This window comes from Poromitra crassiceps (genome assembly GCF_964638095.1).
Source record: "Poromitra crassiceps genome assembly, contig: HAP1_SCAFFOLD_1371, whole genome shotgun sequence".
Lineage (NCBI taxonomy): Eukaryota > Metazoa > Chordata > Actinopteri > Beryciformes > Melamphaidae > Poromitra > Poromitra crassiceps.
Genome location: NW_028151040.1, coordinates 11,846 through 33,113, shown reverse-complemented (window position 1 = coordinate 33,113; position 21,268 = coordinate 11,846). Strand labels below are relative to the sequence as shown.

Genomic DNA, 21,268 nt, shown 5'->3' with positions numbered 1-21,268 from the left:
TAACAATCTTCTTTTAGTTTTTATTACACTATTACACAGGAAGATCAGTGGTGATGCCTCGCACCCACTGAACTCTGCATTCCAGCTGCTTCCATCCGGTCGTCGATTCAGGGTCCCAAGGGCCAACCGGAACATTTACAAAAACTCATTTATCCCCTGTGCCATACGGTCATTAAATAAATGAACTGTCCTGTGTGCTGTCACTGCTGCGCTATGTAATATTTTAGATAGGTAGGTATATGACTGGTATTTTAGATAGTTAGGAATTAGGAAGCCATTTTAGTTAGGTATTGTATTTGTAATATTTTAGGTAGGTAGGTATATGACTGGTATTTTAGATAGGTAGGAAGCCATTTTTAGTTAGGTGTTTGTATTTGGAATCATATGTTTATTTGCACTATCTATGTCTTAACTTGTACATGTGTGTTTTATGTTCTATGTCTTTATGTTTTATGGTGTGCTGACTGTGCACAATGTATCTTGATGGGAAGAGAAGCCAAAGAAAAATTTCCACCATGGTGGACAATAAAGTATCAAATCAAATCAATATTCTAATTAATTTCAGGATATTAAAGCCGGCCACTAGGCGTAAACAGCAGGTGACGTTAAAGACAGGGCGGTGCTGTAATATGTCTCCTCCATCGGGAATCGAACCAATAGTCCACCTGTCAGGTAGCAACACAGACACAGCTACTCAGCCCGCTGAGCTATATTGTTTGGAGTTAACCTCCTGAAATCTACAGACTGTGTTCACACTGAAAACAACACACAGAGCATAAAGGGTGAGATCGGTTGGAATTGGACGAGTGAGCAGCTGTTTATCTGACTGAGCTAGAGACTCAACTCCTACATCAGCTTATTTCTATCAGTGTTCAAACTACTGATGATGATAAAAGAAGGGCATGACAGGTGTTGCCTGAGGCAGGGATTGAACAAAAAACCTTCAAACATCCCACAACATCCACATGTTTATCTGAGTGAGCTATAGCCCACTTCCTCTTGCAATGCTTTCATATTGTAGCTTTAAACCTTGATCTGTGACTGTTGAAGTAGGTCTGACAAGAAGGAGATACAGTAAGAGAGGAATATGAGTATGTGATTTGAAAAAGAAAGCTGCGCTTCATAATTAGGAAGTTCTTTACCGGGCTAGAAAATCTTCTGTAAATATCCTGCAGTCTTTTATTTTTTAAGATTATACATTATACAGTCTCAAAAATTTTGCAGTAGGCTATAGTTTATTTATTTATACAAATTATTTGTTTCCTCTGCCGCTGTCTGTATGTCATGGAAGTGTAGCCTGACCTCTATGGGTGTGGCTGAGTGGTGAGTGCAATTGTCTCTGTTCTGATAGACAAGGGATAAAAACCCACTGTAGAAACCCTCCTTTGCAGTATAGTTTATTGAAGAACATTTATGTTAACACTTAAATATCCTCGTGCAACTCGAATCCGACCTGCGGTCCTTTGCCGCATGTCATCCCCTCTCTCTCTCCCCACCTTTCCTGTCTGCCTACTGTCCTATATAAAAAATAAATAAAGATGAAATGCCCCCCCCCCCCCCCAAAAAAAATAATATCCTCAAATTAATTAAAAGTGTAATAAAAGCTAAAAGAAGATTTTTTTACGCCTATTTACACTTTTATTCAAATACAAATAACTTTGCTGCCTCAAAAAACAGACAAAAGTTCAGTCTGTACACATTCCAGCTGAGAACACACAAGCTCTTTCTCTGGAGGCAGCTGACATAGACAGTGAACCACAAAGGCACTGTCACTGATACTGTATTTCTCACTGTATGACTTTTGAAGTGCCTGGCTATAGGTCAAAATCTGGAAAAGGCTATATTTGAGCTTTTAGTCAATTTAGAAATAGTTTGTCGCCATTCAAACCTGACTGAGACTCGAACCCACGACCTCAAAAGAGATTGAGACCTCAATACAGCGTGCTGTTTGCCACCAGGTCAGACTTCTTAATACTGGTTTTCTCAGCAATTTTCACTCTTTCCTCTGGCACCATTCAAAAGTGTCTGAGGCTTGGGCGGGTGTTTCCAGCCATGTTGAGAGATGGGAGACCAGTTTAAGGAACAACATTTCTCCCCGATCGGGAATCGAACCAAACCTCTGGGCTAGAGTCAGAGAGACTTTGCCCAGTCTTCTTCATCAGCTTATTTGCTTACAGTGTTCAAACTACTGATGATAAAGAAGCATCTGGTTTTTTACAACCTGGACCTTATTTCCAATTTTAAATATGATTTTTTAAGTCACCCTGATAAGTTTGGTTTGATATTATGCACTGAAACAATAATTTGTTTTGAACTGTGACCTGAAAACGGGGCAGGTGAAATGCTTGCATTTACGTCCTGTAAGCTTATTTTCCGACACGCAGCGGCTCATATCCTTATTACAGTATATAGAGACAACGAGAAAATTAACCATGTATTTACGTTGGTGACGCTAGCTCAGCCTGCTGCGTTTGCTGTCCGTCACATGGTAAATAGCAGTTCCCGTTCCCCCACTGCCGTTTGTAATCCATATGACGTTATTCTATACGGGTGGCCATCGAATTCAAATGAATCGTCTATATTCTTGAAAACATAAATATCAGTGCTTGACATGACAAGGGTCGTGTCAAGCACATCCGCGTTACTCGCAAGGTTGTCTACTATGTAGATGTTATGTAGCTTAGTATGGTAAACACTGCTGATATTTATGTTTTCACATACCCCCAGGTTGGTCCCGCCTACATTAGTTAACCCTTTACTGGCTGTTTTTGACATCTTTTTGACAATAATTTATCATTTGTATTGGGTGAAAAAAATATGATATATCTCCCATGACTAGTCTACTATTTTTGGGGAGTAGTCGACTACTAAAATGCAGTAATCGTGAATAATAATAATAATAATAATAATAAATGGAACTCATAGCGCTTTTTCGAGAATGCCCTATTTCACTGATGAAACTAGTGCACAGCTGACTTTGTGCTTCCCTGTGTGGTTTGTGGCTGAACGCCAGTAGAATAACGGCAGTCACGACAGAAAGCAAAGTGCCTTACATATACATTTGTATTTAGTATACAAAAATTGAAATACCACACAGACGTGAAGTCATAAAAAATAAGACAAACAATTGGAACAAGTATACAAGTCATCTTACATTACATACATACATGGCCAATGCATTTCATCATACAACCTCTCCTAAGAATTACAGTGGGTCAAATAACCAGATAATTTCCATGCAATAGATTTGTATTTTTTGCTGCGTTTCTCAGCTACATTTTCGACACCCTAGGCAGGACCAGACACGACATTATTCAACCACACAGTTTGCTATGCCAACCAAAGACAGCATGACAGGTGGGCCCGCAGTGCTGCGTCTCGCCAGGTGAGGGAGACAGACACACTGGAGTCCCCGCAACCATACAGAAAATGCATTTCATAAAAGGTGCAATCCGCACTGTTTGCCACAACTGACAAACAACACAAAGATTGGCCCATTTATTGTACATTGTTTTGCAACACTTCTAACTTCAATGTGAGCGACTAGAATCCTTTTTAGTTTGAATTTAGTTTCAAGAGCTAAATATTCAGGTACATGTAGATAGATATTCATAACACATTCCTTCTCTAAGGGTTATTCTGTACATCACTAGACTCATCATTGATATCCCTTTTTACTTACTTACTTTTTCATTTCCTTATGCCGACAGTTTGTTGAAAAGTCTTGTGTATTACTACAATACAATATGAAATAGTACCAAAAAACTGGACACTAAAAAATTTGCTCAAAACAATACTGTCTTTTACAGGCTAACCCAAGCTCACTCTCACCAATACCAACATGTGCTCATCCACATGCGCACGCACACAAGCTTGCACATTGGCATGCACGCTTGCGACACACGCTTGCGACACACACACACACACACACACACACACACACACACACACACACACACACACACACACACACACACACACACACACACACACACACACACACACACACACACACACACACACACACAGAACATATTTAAGATCTAAGCAATGGGATAAATTAAGACAGAGAATATCATTAAGACCCATGCAAGCTCCTCTGCCCCAGATGCAGAGCTCAGGCAGCAAGGTTGTACAGCCCCATGTTTGGCATGCTTGTCTGTCACGTGTTCACACAGTTAGATGAAGTTACCCATAGACACTTGTCTAGAATCGGACGTTTGCCTCAATCTCTGCAAACGACACGAGTCACAACATTTGTGGAACGAGCATTGACTCACGTTGTGAACACGACTAATGTGAAGATTACATTCCTCTAGTGTGGTAAAACCATCCTGATCACGTGACCTCACATCCTGTTTCGCTCTACGTATCGGTCTGGACGTCCAGCCGCCCACAGCCACTTCCTGAAATGCCAATGGAACCGGGCCAATCAGGGCCTGCGTTGTAGTTGATGACATAACCGGGCCAATCGGGCAAAATAGTAATGACATCTCCCGAAGCAACAAACGGTAACATTAATGTTAGTTGAATAAACACAGCCATAAGTGCATTTATTGTAGAAATAGACTCAATAACAATTAAACAGAACAAGAGTATGCACCAGCGGAGTTTCTTGACAATACATTTTCACCCTTCTTCCGACTGGATTTGGCAATGCTGAATGGCTGAAGGAGTTGTCTGTCAAGCCAAGTACTCCCACCCACTGAAATAGCTGCTGGAAGTCTAGACTGATGATAGGTAGAGTGAAACAGAATATGAGATAACCTTATCAGGATTGGTTTTACCAGGCGATCATTCCTCCACCATGAAAAGATGATGTGACAGTAACACAAATTTGACCTTTTCTCGTTTGTCATGTGACAAGGTTAGCTCAAATCTATAAGCTTAGGCAAGTAAACATTTGGTCAATGCTCTGGTAAAGTTCTGGGCAGTAAAATAAGAAGCTAGCGTAAAATAGGTGAGAATTGGTTGCCAGTTTTTTGTCGTGCCTCCTTCACATAATCCCTTCATGGTGGGTAAAAAAACCATTTGACTTTTTCGTGCATGGAACACATGATCTGCATTTCAATCATGCTCATTACATTTCGTGAGACCAGGCTGCCAAAACAGTATTTTGTCCCATTTTGAGAATTTTAGCATGCCAGAAGTATGAATTTTGTCTCCATGGCACCACACACTGATCCTAGGTCAGACGCTAAGGGTAACTTCAAACCTGAAGGCGTATTCACAGTTCACTTTCTACTTAGTCAACATTGCATCAACTCAAGCAAGCATGGCTGAGAAAGAAGGGATGGTGCAGTTACAGTATGAATAAGAGTAATAGAAACCTTTGTCGTTCCTCTGCATATAAAACAATGGCAACTCGATGTGGTTCTATGCTGTATAAAGTAGATGGACAGTCAACGTCTTTCACAGAGAAACAAACTTATTCGGTAATGTAAAAAATGTATTATGTTATTGGCCTTGTTACCAACATCACTTTGAAAAAACATCAATATAAAGAAAGAAAATCTCAGCAGTGCACACTCACTCTGTCTAGGTTTCTCTCTCTCTCATCCTCTCAGAGAAGTAGTGGTTGTTGTTCACGGTCATGTACTGTGTGTGTTAGCATTAGCGTAGCTTCCTCCTCAGAACACGGTGCACCTCTTCCCCCGCTTCTTGACGGGCGGAGGGCAGAGCACGGCTCGGATGGCCTCGTCGAACACCGTCTTCAGGCCCCGCTGGGTCAGCGCAGAGCACTCCAGGTACTTCACGGCCCCTAGAGGGCGCACACACATGGGACACAAGAATTTAGTTCTCAGTGCCGTTGATTCTACCTGTAAAGCACAGCAGCAGCTTGGGAGGGCCGAGTGAGAGCAGTAAAGAGGTGACGGAATAATGGTAAACCCTGCTTTTTAGACACAAAATGGCTGCTGTGAAAAAGGTTAATTCTCAACCTTCTGCCCCAAAAAATTATCAGGAGCAACCAAGTTACTGCAGGAAGTAAGGAGTAACATCTTTTTGGCACAAGGTGTCGTCAGTTAATTCGATTAGAACAAGATGATCAAAACGGACGTCAGAATGCCGTCATTGGCCAATCAGAATTGATTAGGCTACTGAACAAAGCCTTGTAATGGTAATAATGTATTGAATGTTGATCTCACATAACCCATGCAGTGGCACATAAGGCAATCACAGCCTCACCAATCTCTCTGGCCATGGCCAGGCCCTGGGGGTAGGTGATGGGGGACAGCTTTTTGTCTCTCAGCCTCTCGATGGTGTCCTTGTCGTCTCTCAGATCCAGCTTGGTGCCCACCAGGATGATGGGCGTGTTGGGGCAATGGTGTCTCACCTCAGGGTACCACTAGGGCACCACACACACACACACACATGCATATAAAGGAAGAAGTCCGCGAGAGAAGAGAGAGGAGAGTTAGCTGGATAGAGTGGCAGAGCGATTAGCACCTTTCCACGCTGACATGCAATAGATTCTACCAATGGTGGAAATATGGGTTTGTAATAATAGATTTGTCTTGTTCACACGTACACAGATATTTTTGAAAACGTAGCTTTTTCTATGCATTTTGACCTTTCTTCCACATGCAAACGCCATTTTATGTCAGTGAAAATGGACCTTTTGGAAAACTCCACCCAAGGTGGACATTTTTCAAAACTCTGTTTTCCTGTATTGATGTGGACCATTGACTGTATATAAATGTTAGTCTCACATGGTCAGACCCAACGTCGATGTCAGCAAGCTTCCAGCGAGGGAGGGTCTGAATCACATGTCAACCTTCTGGAAGCCAAGATGGTGATCCCACAAGATTCTGAGGGAGAAATCTGATTGGCTGGGCTGTGGCGGAAGTTACGTCATACAGCGTGCACACATTCCGAATGGACCGTCCACGAGGTCCGTGGTTGGTCAAAAACCACTTTTCAGAGTTGTGCTCCAGACGTAGATTTATCTACGGCTGGCTACCCGCGAGACTACGGACAACGTGTCCCCACCTCGTACCGCTAGACAAAGATGAAGCCAAAATATCTGGAGGACGGAGCGATATTCTAAAACATCGTTGGTGTGGACCGGATTGTTTTTGAAAACGGAGGAGGAAAAACCCTGTTTTACAAAAAACCTGTGTACGTGTGGACTATCGCCCTGAATGAAACCATAGTTCTGAGCGCAAAACCTCCTTGGGCAAAGCAACCTGAGCTAATCTTTACTTCCCATGATGAGAATCCTGTTGGCCTGGTGCCAGACAAGCTGTACAGAGGGACATGTGACCTTAAGGGAAGAGTGTGACTTCACATGGGAGCTCATGATGCTCAGCAGTTGAAAGCACAGTAAGGTTCCTCTCCCTCTATAGAGCAGGCCTGGCCTGGTTCAGACCTCGCCATGCAACATTGCTCTGTACCACGTCCCGTATGTAGAACGAACAGCACTCAAATCCACAACATTGTAAGACGAGGTCCGGACAGGGGTGCCTTTCTCCCCCCCGACAGCGTTGCGATAAACCAGGAGGAGCCATAGATGTGCCTCGTTGTGGTCAGACTCGAGGGGTCAGTCAGTGTACTGACCTTAGCTCGGACGTTCTCAAAGGAGGCCGGGCTGACCAGGGAGAAGCATATCAAGAACACATCCTGGGAGAGAACCAGAGAGATGGCTAGTTGAGAGCAAGATCTATGTGTCAGAGTGTGTGCGTGGCTGCAAAAAAATGGCCATTGTCATTTAGTACGCTTAAAATTGTATTTCTCTTAAAACCTGTAAAGAGAAATCTGCCAATGGGTTGAGGTTGTTTCACTTTCAGATCCAAATATCAACCGATTTTCTTTGATGCAGTATCATTTTCTTGATACTAAGAGCACAGACACACTACACTACATGACGGTCAACGTCGTCAGATCGCTGTTCTGTTCACACTATACAACTTGCTGTCTTGTAATCAGCAGTCTTGAAACTTCTTTCAAGACATAATCTGAACTGGCTTTAATGCAGTGGTCAGGCCTCCGCCTTGTTTCAAGACATAATCTGAACTGGTTTTAATGCAGTGATCAGGCCTCTGCCTTGTTTCAAGACATAATCTGAACTGGCTTTAATGCAGTGGTCAGGCCTCCGCCTTGTTTCAAGACATCTGAACTGGCTTTAATGCAGTGATCAGGCCTCTGCCTTGTTTCAAGATGTAGTCTGAACTGGCTTTAATGCAGTGATCAGGCCTCCGCCTTGTTTCAAGATGTAGTCTGAACTGACTTTAATGCAATGATCAGGCCTCCGCCTTGTTTCAAGATGTAGTCTGAACTGGCTTTAATGCAGTGATCAGGCCTCCGCCTTGTTTCAAGATGTAGTCTGAACTGACTTTAATGCAGTGGTCAGGCCTCCGCCTTGTTTCAAGACATAATCTGAACTGACTTTAATGCAGTGATCAGGCCTCTGCCTTGTTTCAAGACATAATCTGAACTGGTTTTAATGCAGTGATCAGGCCTCCGCCTTGTTTCAAGATGTAGTCTGAACTGACTTTAATGCAGTGATCAGGCCTCCGCCTTGTTTCAAGACGTAATCTGACCTGGCTTTAATGCAGTGATCAGGCCTCCGCCTTGTTTCAAGACATAATCTGAACTGACTTTAATGCAGTGATCAGGCCTCTGCCTTGTTTCAAGACATAATCTGAACTGGTTTTAATGCAGTGATCAGGCCTCCGCCTTGTTTCAAGATGTAGTCTGAACTGGCTTTAATGCTGTGATCAGGCCTCCGCCTTGTTTCAAGACGTAATCTGACCTGGCTTTAATGCAGTGATCAGGCCTCTGCCTTGTTTCAAGATGTAGTCTGAACTGACTTTAATGCAGTGATCAGGCCTCCGCCTTGTTTCAAGATGTAGTCTGAACTGACTTTAATGCAGTGATCAGGCCTCCGCCTTGTTTCAAGACGTAATCTGACCTGACTTTAATGCTGTGATCAGGCCTCCGCCTTGTTTCAAGACGTAATCTGACCTGGCTTTAATGCAGTGATCAGGCCTCCGCCTTGTTTCAAGACGTAATCTGACCTGTCTTTAATGCAGTGATCAGGCCTCCGCCTTGTTTCAAGACGTAATCTGACCTGGCTTTAATGCAGTGATCAGGCCTCCGCCTTGTTTCAAGATGTAGTCTGAACTGACTTTAATGCAGTGATCAGGCCTCCGCCTTGTTTCAAGACATAATCTGAACTGACTTTAATGCAGTGATCAGGCCTCTGCCTTGTTTCAAGACATAATCTGAACTGACTTTAATGCTGTGATCAGGCCTCCGCCTTGTTTCAAGACGTAATCTGACCTGGCTTTAATGCAGTGATCAGGCCTCCGCCTTGTTTCAAGACGTAATCTGACCTGGCTTTAATGCAGTGATCAGGCCTCCGCCTTGTTTCAAGACATAATCTGAACTGACTTTAATGCAGTGATCAGGCCTCTGCCTTGTTTCAAGACGTAATCTGACCTGGCTTTAATGCAGTGATCAGGCCTCCGCCTTGTTTCAAGACGTAATCTGAACTGGTTTTAATGCAGTGATCAGGCCTCCGCCTTGTTTCAAGACGTGATCTGAACTGGCTTTAATGCAGTGATCAGGCCTCCGCCTTGTTTCAAGACATAATCTGAACTGACTTTAATGCAGTGATCAGGCCTCTGCCTTGTTTCAAGACATAATCTGAACTGGCTTTAATGCAGTGATCAGCCCTCCGCCTTGTTTCAAGACATCTGAACTGGCTTTAATGCAGTGATCAGGCCTCCGCCTTGTTTCAAGATGTAGTCTGAACTGACTTTAATGCAGTGATCAGGCCTCCGCCTTGTTTCAAGATGTAGTCTGAACTGGCTTTAATGCAGTCATCAGGCCTCCGCCTTGTTTCAAGATGTAGTCTGAACTGACTTTAATGCAGTGGTCAGGCCTCCGCCTTGTTTCAAGACATAATCTGAACTGACTTTAATGCAGTGATCAGGCCTCTGCCTTGTTTCAAGACATAATCTGAACTGGTTTTAATGCAGTGATCAGGCCTCCGCCTTGTTTCAAGATGTAGTCTGAACTGGCTTTAATGCAGTGATCAGGCCTCTGCCTTGTTTCAAGACATAATCTGAACTGGTTTTAATGCAGTGATCAGGCCTCCGCCTTGTTTCAAGACATAATCTGAACTGACTTTAATGCAGTGATCAGGCCTCTGCCTTGTTTCAAGACATAATCTGAACTGGTTTTAATGCAGTGATCAGGCCTCCGCCTTGTTTCAAGATGTAGTCTGAACTGGCTTTAATGCAGTGATCAGGCCTCTGCCTTGTTTCAAGACATAATCTGAACTGGTTTTAATGCAGTGATCAGACCTCTGCCTTGTTTCAAGACGTAATCTGACCTGGCTTTAATGCTGTGATCAGGCCTCCGCCTTGTTTCAAGACATAATCTGAACTGACTTTAATGCTGTGATCAGGCCTCCGCCTTGTTTCAAGACATAATCTGACCTGGCTTTAATGCAGTGATCAGGCCTCCGCCTTGTTTCAAGACGTAATCTGACCTGGCTTTAATGCAGTGATCAGGCCTCTGCCTTGTTTCAAGACATAATCTGAACTGGCTTTAATGCAGTGATCAGGCCTCCGCCTTGTTTCAAGACATAATCTGAACTGACTTTAATGCAGTGACCAGGCCTCCGCCTTGTTTCAAGACGTAATCTGAACTGACTTTAATGCAGTGATCAGGCCTCCGCCTTGTTTCAAGACATAATCTGAACTGACTTTAATCCTGTGATCAGGCCTCCGCCTTGTTTCAAGACATAATCTGAACTGACTTTAATGCAGTGATCAGGCCTCCGCCTTGTTTCAAGACGTAATCTGACCTGGCTTTAATGCAGTGATCAGGCCTCCGCCTTGTTTCAAGACGTAATCTGACCTGGCTTTAATGCAGTGATCAGGCCACCGCCTTGTTTCAAGACATAATCTGAACTGACTTTAATGCAGTGATCAGGCCTCTGCCTTGTTTCAAGACATAATCTGACCTGGCTTTAATGCAGTGATCAAGCCTCCGCCTTGTTTCAAGACATAATCTGAACTGGTTTTAATGTAGTGATCAGGCCTCCGCCTTGTTTCAAGACATAATCTGAACTGGTTTTAATGCAGTGATCAGGCCTCTGCCTTGTTTCAAGACATAATCTGAACTGACTTTAATGCAGTGATCAGGCCTCTGCCTTGTTTCAAGACATAATCTGAACTGGCTTTAATGCAGTGATCAGGCCTCCGCCTTGTTTCAAGACATAATCTGAACTGGTTTTAATGCAGTGATCAGGCCTCCGCCTTGTTTCAAGATGTAGTCTGAACTGGCTTTAATGCAGTGATCAGACCTCTGCCTTGTTTCAAGACATAATCTGAACTGGCTTTAATGCAGTGATCAGGCCTCCGCCTTGTTTCAAGACATAATCTGAACTGGTTTTAATGCAGTGATCAGGCCTCCGCCTTGTTTCAAGATGTAGTCTGAACTGACTTTAATGCTGTCATCAGGCCTCCGCCTTGTTTCAAGACACTGGGACTTTTTTATCCTGAAATAAGTGAAACTGCATTGGAACAACTGGAATTATATCATCCCATTGGCAGCGTTTTTAACTTGTTTAAGGAAAATACAACTTTAAGACTGAATACAACTTGTTACCATGGACATTTGCTGCAGTGTGCCATTGAAGGCTGTATGCAGAGGCCTCAGATAGTGTTTGAGAGCTGTGTGTGTGTGTGTGTGTGTGTGTGTGTGTGTGTGTGTGTGTGTGTGTGTGCGTGTGCGTGTGTGTGCGTGTGTGCGCTTGCGCGCCCGCGTGTGTGTTTGGATACCGTCTGTGGGTAAGACAGTGGTCTGAGCCTATCATAGTCTTCCTGTCCGGCTGTATCCCAGAGGCCCAGGTTCACAGGTTTCCCATCCACCATCACATTGGCAGAGTAGTTGTCAAAGCTGCAGGAAGACAGATGTCAGTGAATCAAATGCAAATGCCAACATCAGACTACAGCATTTTCTGTCTGTCACCATGTCACCATGTCAGAATAGGCAATGTTTTGATCGGGAGACCGGCAACACTACAAGTCTGACCCCGACCAGGACTGCCAACTCTCACGCTGGAATTGGGAAACGGCCCGCTCTCAAGTCCCTTTTCTCACACAGTGAAAAAGAAATTCATAATTGATAACCTCACAGAATGACAAGGGGGCTGACAGCGCACGGGCAAGACAGACAGCATACGTATATTTCTCACTTTCCCTACATGTTGTTCAGCTCTCCTCTCTCACACGCAGGCAGGCAGGAAAGAGTGAGTGAGTGAGTTGCTATGGTTACGGGGGACGCTCTGTGACTCTCTGCCCCCGAAAACAGCCGCACCAAGCTGCAATCAAAAGGCAGCCCTGGAACGCGTCGTAATGGACCCTTCTCACGGGGGCCATTTGTGTCGAAAAGGCAGGGGAAACACAGGTGCAAGCAAAACACTAATGAGGGTTTCCAACTTCCATGATTGGAATTTGGAAACCCTCATTAGTGTTTTGCTTGCACCTGTGTTTATTCTGCCTTTTCGGACACAAAATGGCCCCCGTGAGAAGGGTCTATTGTTGTCAAGCTAGGCGAGAAAAGACCAAACAGACTCTGGCATGCTAGACTTTTTGTCGGGGTGTTATGAGGCGTCCCAGATGCCACGACACTGGTGTTTGATTATGTCACACTACAAGAGGTAGAGAGTAAAGACGCCGTTCGTCATTCCCGACGTTCATATTTGGGCCCGACACTGGAAATGTGTTGGGAGTGAGCAAATCATGTAGTCTGAGCCCGGCATTATGTAGGTCTACATCCAGGGAGGTAGAGGAGCGTCAACACTGCTACACCATTACCCACCTTTGCACTTGAGCAATCTGGGAACCCATCGGTTAAAAAATCAATAAATTATTTTTTCAACCTCTGGGGGCGAGCTCGTTTCAATACCTGAAGAACCGCCGGAACCGGAACTCAACTCGCCCGGCCACGCCCCTTTTATGGTAATTTTATGGACTGCTTCTGCTATTACTGTATTAGGAGTGCTATTATCCAGACTTTATTCAACCATGCTGACAGATTTTAATGCAAATCTGAGATTAGCCATAAATTAGCCATACATTCATGGTACACATCTTGCATCAAGTATCAATCAGATATACTATCTTTTAAAGGTGCAATAATTCAGGTTTTTACCACGCCATAGCACTTTAAAAAAAAAGTCCCCCCCCGATATTTTCTCCCATTTTCTCCCCAATTGTACTTGTGCCGGTCGTTGCTCCACCCCCTCTGCCGATCTAGGGAGAGTTGTAGACTAGCACATGCTTCCTCTGATACATGTGCATTCGCCAGCCGCATCTTTTGACCTGACAGCGAGGAGTTTCACTGGCAGGACGTAGCGTGTGGGAGGATCACATCATTCAACCCAGTTGCCCTCCCTGCGAACAGGCAACCGACCAGAGGAGGCGCTAGTGCAGCGAACAGGACACATACCGTACCAGCTTCTCACCCGCAGACATGGCCAATTGTGTCTGTAGGAACGTCTCACCAAGCCGGAAGTACAGTAATTCCATTGTGCTGCCAGGAATTGAACCCGGGTCTCTATGGTGGTAGGCGAGTGCTTTTGCCTCTACACTACGCTACCCTATAGTACTAAATTCTGCAGGCGGTTGATAGGATTGACTCAATGGTTACTTGGCTATGCTGAGAGAGTGGCTTTCAGAACTCACTTTCTGGCCTGTACACAAAATGTAACAAAAAGTCCCGTGCCTTAGGGGGCTTCAAGGCACACAACTCCCCCCTTGCAACACATTTCAGCCACAAAGGGTAAAAAGACTTGTCGTCAAGCTAAAAAAGCAAAAGGCAAAGCAGTAATGTTATTGCAGTATTTATCATGGTGATATAATCCCTTCACTAGACGTTTCCATGGAATCTCTGCTCTAATGGAGTACCGCAGGGATGGTGTATTTTGTAGGCAAACCCGGAAGTTAGCATCGCCTGGTTCTCTCGTCTGGAAGTCAAGAGATGGGAGTTTTGTATGGGAGTTTTGGTTAGATGCCTGAAATAAGGTCTGTAGTTAACAAAAGTTTATGAAACTGAGAACTTGGGGGTCAGCAAGAGAGGACCACTTTTATGATTTCTGAAGCGTAAATGCGATCGCCAAAAATCGTGATCGCCACAAAACGTGATCGCCAGTAAATACTTTAAAAATCATAAAAACTGTGTTCATTTGTGAGGATTATCTTGCTGAACACAAAGGTCTCAGTTTCATAAGCTTTCGTGACAGACCTTATTTCAGACATCTAACCAAAATCCCCAGAGAAAAACCCCATAGACTTCCAGACAAGGGAACCAGGCGATGCTAACTTCCGGGTTTTAGGACTCATTCCTGCGGCGCTCTATTAGCTAGCTTTCTCCTCTCTGGTATATGTGACTTTATTTATGTCAATTACAAGCCACCCTAAAGCAATATTCCACTTAGTTTGAACTTTATTTGACCATGAAAGCCAGAATACAAACTCATCACCAGGTTCAGATGCAGCTGGACAAATTTCATTCATTTGAATGAGGCTTGAAAATAGACTGAAAACTGACATTTAACACATTGGTGATTCAACAATTTTCAATGGACTGTTGGTGCAACATTTTAGAACAAAATTTTGCCAAATAGCAGAAGAGACCATAGGGGATGATACCATTTACGAGAGATAGTTCCTGTTTGGGAGGGCGGATCTACCATTATTTTTTAAATACTAACTTTAGTGTAAACCAAGAATAAAAATGTCAAATGAGGGCTTCACCACCAGCGTCCAGGAAACCCACACGTGAATTTGTATAGGATAAAAAGGGGTCTTCCTTGTAAACGGCAGGAAGTTTGGACGGTAAAGTTGAGGTGGATTTTTCTGCCGATATATTTCAGGCTTTCTGCGACAGCAGATTAAACATTTACAGGTTATATAACAGCTAAGTTTCTGTTCCTTTTTTGTGTGTCTCAAAACAGTGACACCTCCAGCTACCCTGACAACCATATTCCACTATGCAATAAATAATAATGCCTCTCACAGAAGGGGGAAAAAAAAAAGTCAAATGAGGACAGACGCAGGACTGCTTTATTGTCTTAATAACAGGATATGTTGTTGAATCTGTTCATCATATTTTCTGGCCTCTTCAAATTAATGGGAAGCAAAAATCTACAATTTGCTACGAATTCATCCAGCTGCATCTGATCTTGCTATGAATTCATCCAGCTGCATCCGTTTCAATAAGGTCTATGTTCAAACTAAGTGGAATATTGCTTTAAGCTGTGCCAAAAAGCTGCCTATGTTGCAATTCCTAGTTCCTTGTACTAATGGCCAATAGAAGTCGATACAGCATTAATCAATGCTTTTCTGAATGATTACTGATGTTCTTTTATATTTGTGGCGAACCAACCTGTTTATTTAACACATCACCTACATCAAGTAATACTGAAATAATGTGGGTTACTCACACAGTGGGTATGTATTCCCCGGGGAAGGCATTGGTAGTGTAGCTGATCAGCAGACAGGTCTTACCTACAGCCCTGTGTGGGGGGGATAAAGAATACACAATGTGTGTGTGTGTGTGTGTGTGTGTGTGTGTGTGTGTGTGTGTGTGTGTGTGTGTGTGTGTGTGTTGGGGGGGGGGGGGGGTATAGGATACAGGATTATAAATAGATAGACATTTTTATTGAATTAATTAAAGCGTCATTTTAATGGCCTGTCATAATCAGCAGAAGATGCGATATTTCATTTTAAAGCCATTATCGGCTGATACGGATAATAACATTCTGATATCATTGTACATCCCTACAGGGGCGGACTGGGATCATAATTCAGGCCGGGCATTAGATACCAAGCAGGCCAGGCCGACACGGGGCGACGCGTTTGAAGCCCAATTTGGGCCGTTTGAAGCCCAATTTGGGCCGTTTGAAGCCAGATTTGGGCCGTTTGAAGCCCAATTTGGGTCGTTTGAAGCCAGATTTGGGCCGTTTGAAGCCCAATTTGGGCCGTTTGAAGCCCAATTTGGGCCAAGTCCAATTTTACAATGAGATGCGCCCACTTTAACCCTGAATCAAGTAATAATCTTTTTTTTTTTTGCAGGCCAGGCCAGGCCAGGCAACTGGGCATTTGCCCCGACGTGCCCGATTATGCAGTCCGATCCTGCATCCCTACTAAAAAATAGATCCTTGTTGGGTCTGCGTTGTCTAGTTGTTTGTAATGTAGCTCCATCCTCATAGTAAGGGTCAAACAAAACATGACTGTATGCATGCATACTAGTAAAGACATGCAGCCCCTCCCTTTCACAGTGCCACAGAGACACTGGCCTACATTCATGTTGCCTGAGGGGCAGAGTCACCCCCTCTGATACCAAGCCCCATTTCACTTACGCACACACACACACAGGCACACACACACAGGCACACACACACACACACACACACACACACACACACACACACACACACACACAGCCCCTCCCCATTCTACACTGACACAAGCTCAGTATTTGGCAGTTTGTCTGTCCGAGGGACACTGCATAGATCAGTAAGTGGCTTGGAGCATTGGAGTGAGCGGTGTACTCATGCATGCAGTAATGAGAGTGATTTTGAGTGTGTCCACCCCCCCCCTCTCTCTCTCTCTCTCTCTTCCTACATACACTCCCAATGTGTGTGAGGTGGGCACAGTGAAATTTGGGGTCAGTGAGTTTGCCTGGCTGGGAAGGAGAGTGGGGCAGAGAGAGAGAGAGGGGTGGGAGGGTTGGAGGATGAGAAATAAGGATGTAAAAAAGAGTATATGGGCCGATGGTCCTGTCACCTACATCTCCTACCATGCCCTGTGAGGAATGAGAAGATGCAGATACACACATGATGTTACTGGCTCCCATTCACTGTCCTTGATGCTGGCCTACAAAGGAGCACCCAAAACAGCTCCCACCACCTCACCTACAGTACCTAACCTGACCTGACCTCCCTCATTCAGGTCTACGCTCCCTACCGCTCACTACACTCTGCCAAGGAGCGGCGCCTGCTGGTGCTGCAACAAAGCCCTAAGTCTCTAACCAGACTCTTTAGGGCTTTCACACCGGCAGGGCTCCGTGCCGGTTCCGGTTCCAGAACCCTAATCTGAACTGGCCGGCGCGTTCAGACCGAAAAAATAATTGGTTCGGAACCTGAAAAGTTGGTTCTCAGCGGAACCAAAAAATAGTTGGTTTTCCTTGGGAACCGTGACATCATCAGTGGGCGTGTCTCATTCTAGGCTGTGAAAACGAGCAGGAAGGAGAAGAAGGCAGTGACAACATGGAGAAAAATAATTTGCAGTGGTCTGCTGAGGAAACGAAATGTTTAGTGGCGATTTGGGCATCTACCGAATCTCAAGAAAAGCTAGAAAGCAGTACAAGAAAGAGCAAGTCATATGCCGAACTTGCAGAAGAGAGGGCCAAGGCTGGGTTCACTCAAACGCCAGACCAAATAATTAATAAACTTAAAAAAAAAAAAAAAACTGAAGGACTACCGAATAATGTCCTCCCACTTTGGTTCCGCTTAAACTGGTGTGAACACGGGCTGGTTCGCCAGAAAGCACCAAGGTTCTGAGACTCCAGAACGGAGCCAGAGCCAGAACCAGAACCGTGTCTGTCTGAAAGCGGTAACAGTGGTTCCTCTGGTGCCACCACAACAAGGCCCTAAGCCTCTAGCTCTCCTCTGTGGTTCCTCTGGTGCCACCACAACAAGGCCCTAAGTCTCTAGCTCTCCTCTGTGGTTCCTCTGGTGCCACCACAACAAGGCCCTAAGTCTCTAGCTCTCCTCTGTGGTTCCTCTGGTGCCACCACAACAAGGCCCTAAGTCTCTAGCTCTCCTCTGTGGTTCCTCTGGTGCCACCACAACAAGGCCCTAAGTCTCTAGCTCTTCTCTGTGGTTCCCCTGGTGCCACCACAACAAGGCCCTAAGTCTCTAGCTCTTCTCTGTGGTTCCCCTGGTGCCACCACAACAAGGCCCTAAGTCTCTAGCTCTCCTCTGTGGTTCCCCTGGTGCCACCACAACAAGGCCCTAAGCCTCTAGCTCTTCTCTGTGGTTCCCCTGGTGCCACCACAACAAGGCCCTAAGTCTCTAGCTCTCCTCTGTGATTCCCCTGGTGCCACAACAACAAGGCCCTAAGCCTCTAGCCAGATTCTTATCCTCTGTGGTTCCTCTGGTGCCACCACAACAAGGCCCTAAGTCTCTAGCCAGATTCTTATCCTCTGTGGTTCCTCTGGTGCTGCCACAACAAGGCCCTAAGTCTCTAGCTCTCCTCTGTGGTTCCTCTGGTGCCACCACAACAAGGCCCTAAGTCTCTAGCCAGATTCTTATCCTCTGTGGTTCCTCTGGTGCTGCCACAACAAGGCCCTAAGTCTCTAGCTCTCCTCTGTGGTTCCTCTGGTGCCACCACAACAAGGCCCCAAGTCTCTAGCTCTCCTCTGTGGTTCCTCTGGTGCCACCACAACAAGGCCCTAAGTCTCTAGCTCTCCTCTGTGGTTCCTGTGGTGCCACCACAACAAGGCCCTAAGTCTCTAGCCAGATTCTTATCCTCTGTGGTTCCTCTGGTGCCACCACAACAAGGCCCTAAGTCTCTAGCTCTCCTCTGTGGTTCCTCTGGTGCCACCACAACAAGGCCCTAAGTCTCTAGCTCTCCTCTGTGGTTCCTCTGGTGCCACCACAACAAGGCCCTAAGCCTCTAGCTCTCCTCTGTGGTTCCTCTGGTGCCACCACAACAAGGCCCTAAGTCTCTAGCTCTTCTCTGTGGTTCCCCTGGTGCCACAACAACAAGGCCCTAAGCCTCTAGCCAGATTATTCTCCTCTGTGGTTCCTCTGGTGCCACCACAGCAAGGCCCTAAGTCTCTAGCCAGATTATTCTCCTCTGTGGTTCCCCTGGTGCCACCACAACAAGGCCCTAAGTCTCTAGCTCTTCTCTGTGGTTCCCCTGGTGCCACAACAACAAGGCCCTAAGTCTCTAGCCAGATTATTCTCCTCTGTGGTTCCCCTGGTCCATCTGGTGCTGCTGCAACAAGGCCCTAAGTCTCTAGCCAGACTCTTCTCCTCTGTGGTTCCCCTGGTCCCGCTGCAACAAGACCCTAAATCTCTAGCCAAACTCTTCTCCTCTGTGGTTCCTCTGTGGTGGAACAACTGACCAAACTCCATTCGATCCGCAGAGTCCCTTTCAATCTTTAAGAAAAGGTGGGGGCATTTACAAAATGTTGGGGGCACTTAAAAATAAATAGTAATTAGTGCATAAGGTTCAGGGTTGCCACAGGTCTGGAAAGCATACTTGAAAGTGCTTGGATTTATAGAGGTCCTTAAACGTGCTTAGATTTAGCCTCTCTGATTTGGAGCCTCGTGCACTCTAATCTCAAAATTCACCTATGATACATTTTTACATCTCATCACTAGTGCACTGCTGGGCCAACTTTGATACACTTTCTTCTTACTATCTCCAGTATTACTCTCCAGTATACAGCGATTTGCTGATTGCTGAGCTGTCATTAGCTGTTGTAGGTGAGGCGTTCTTAGCTCAAATAAAGTGCTTGAAATGTATCATTACAAAACAGTGGCAACCCTGAAGTTGCTAAAGTGTAGTGTGAACAACAGCGCTGTTTGTGTGTGTTCTTCATCGTCTTCTTGGCAACCAGCTGATGAGCTCCCAGAGATGGAAATGGACATTAAATTAAATTAATCGAATGTAAATAAAATTATCCAAATCTTTGGGGCAATTTTGCCCCACTTACTCTCATTGTTCTCTCTGGACTAGAACCGTGCTCCTCGCTTGTGTTGCATAAATCTTATGTGTAGGCTACCTCGCTTTGGATAAAAGCATCTGCCAAACAAATGAGAAATTGTAATGAGAAGATGCAGGTGCCTTCATCTGGATTGATTGATGACCTTAGCCATAAGTGCTGTAACCCAGCATGCAGATATCTCCTGCAATAGAGTAGGCTGGTCCACAGACGTGATGTTAGGATGTAGATGCAGCAGCAAAGGGAAATGGATGGTGGATCGGGATGCGGTGAGAGAGAGGGGGCAGAATGGAGCGGGTGAGGCCTGTTTTTGCCCTCAGATTCCTTAGCGTGCATCAGCACTTCAGCAAGCTGCCTCCAGTGGCCTGTGAGGCGTGGAGGTGCTGCCGAGGCGCTCTCTCCCTACCCGCACAATAACCTGGAGGACACACGCCCAATGCAAATGGCAGCTATAAAGGCGTCTCGCATAGGCCACATGAAAGCAGACCACCCGTCAAAGAGAGAGAGGGAGACTGAGCCCCAGCCCCTTTTCCTACATATCATCCTCCCACCCATTCATCCATCCATCCATCCACCCACCCACTCATCCATCCATCCGTCCACGGACGCTTCCTCTGATCTTACCCGTCGCCGACCACCACGCATTTGATAGCCTGCATTTTGTGCTGCGAGCGGCTGACGGTGTGCGAGAAGTGTTGGTTGGATAGATCCTCTGGTGCGGCTGTGATGAGAGAGAGCAGCGCGCTGGGCCAGTCCACTCTGCTCAGCGATGGAGGAGCCGCAGTGAGAGGGGTCGAGAACGAAGAAGACCGAGCGGTTCCGGAGAAGACCGACTGGATTTAAAGGGCCAGCAGCGTAGCAGAGCAGCGAGGGAAGAAAAGGGCTCGCTCCCGGCACTTCCGACTTCGCTTCTTCTTTTTTTTGACAGAGTAAAACAGTTCCTCTTTTATGCATTTCTTCAGTGGTGGTGGTGGTGGTCGAAGTAGTAGTGGCCAATTTCAGAATAATTAAAATATATTTTGGATTATAATAATTGATGCAATATTAACATTTAATTTTGCATCTGGTAAATGTGTAGGTAATTTTAATTTATTTACATATTGTATTACTTTATCTGCTGGTAGGGTAGCTTGTGAATTTATATCTTGTATTGTAATCTGAATCTGCAAAGTAACTAGTAGTCTAACTAAAGCTGTCAGGGAAATGTAGAGGAAAAAGTAAAATATATTGCTACAATATATTGTAGCAGAAAATATAGGCTAACTATTCAATTAAAGTACAACATGTATTTGTGTCCTTATTGAGGTGGATTCTGGTGGATAAAAAAACGACAGCATATATATATATATCATAGCTGTCTTATATAATTTCTACTTGCATTATTTTCACCCATTTAAACAAAAACAGAGCAATTGACAAACGGCATCCAAGAATCCCATTAATTTTCATAGAGAGGAAAAAAAAACTATTTTGATAGAATCTGAAAACCCAGAAATGACATCACTTAAAA

At 44.9% G+C, this 21,268-nt stretch overlaps 1 protein-coding gene across 1 annotated transcript; it reads right to left on the bottom strand.

Annotated features, from left to right (window-relative positions):
• Positions 1-3,949: 3,949 nt before the first annotated feature.
• On the bottom strand, positions 3,950-20,505 carry LOC310771843 (ras-related C3 botulinum toxin substrate 3). Its single transcript, XM_083664355.1, has 6 exons — positions 20,383-20,505; positions 15,464-15,535; positions 11,796-11,913; positions 7,558-7,620; positions 6,187-6,346; positions 3,950-5,761 (listed from the first exon to the last, which is right to left on the bottom strand). The coding sequence occupies exons 1-6, from the start codon at positions 20,415-20,417 to the stop codon at positions 5,631-5,633; spliced, it is 579 nt and encodes a 192-aa protein (XP_083520481.1). The 5' UTR covers positions 20,418-20,505; the 3' UTR covers positions 3,950-5,630.
• Positions 20,506-21,268: the final 763 nt, after the last annotated feature.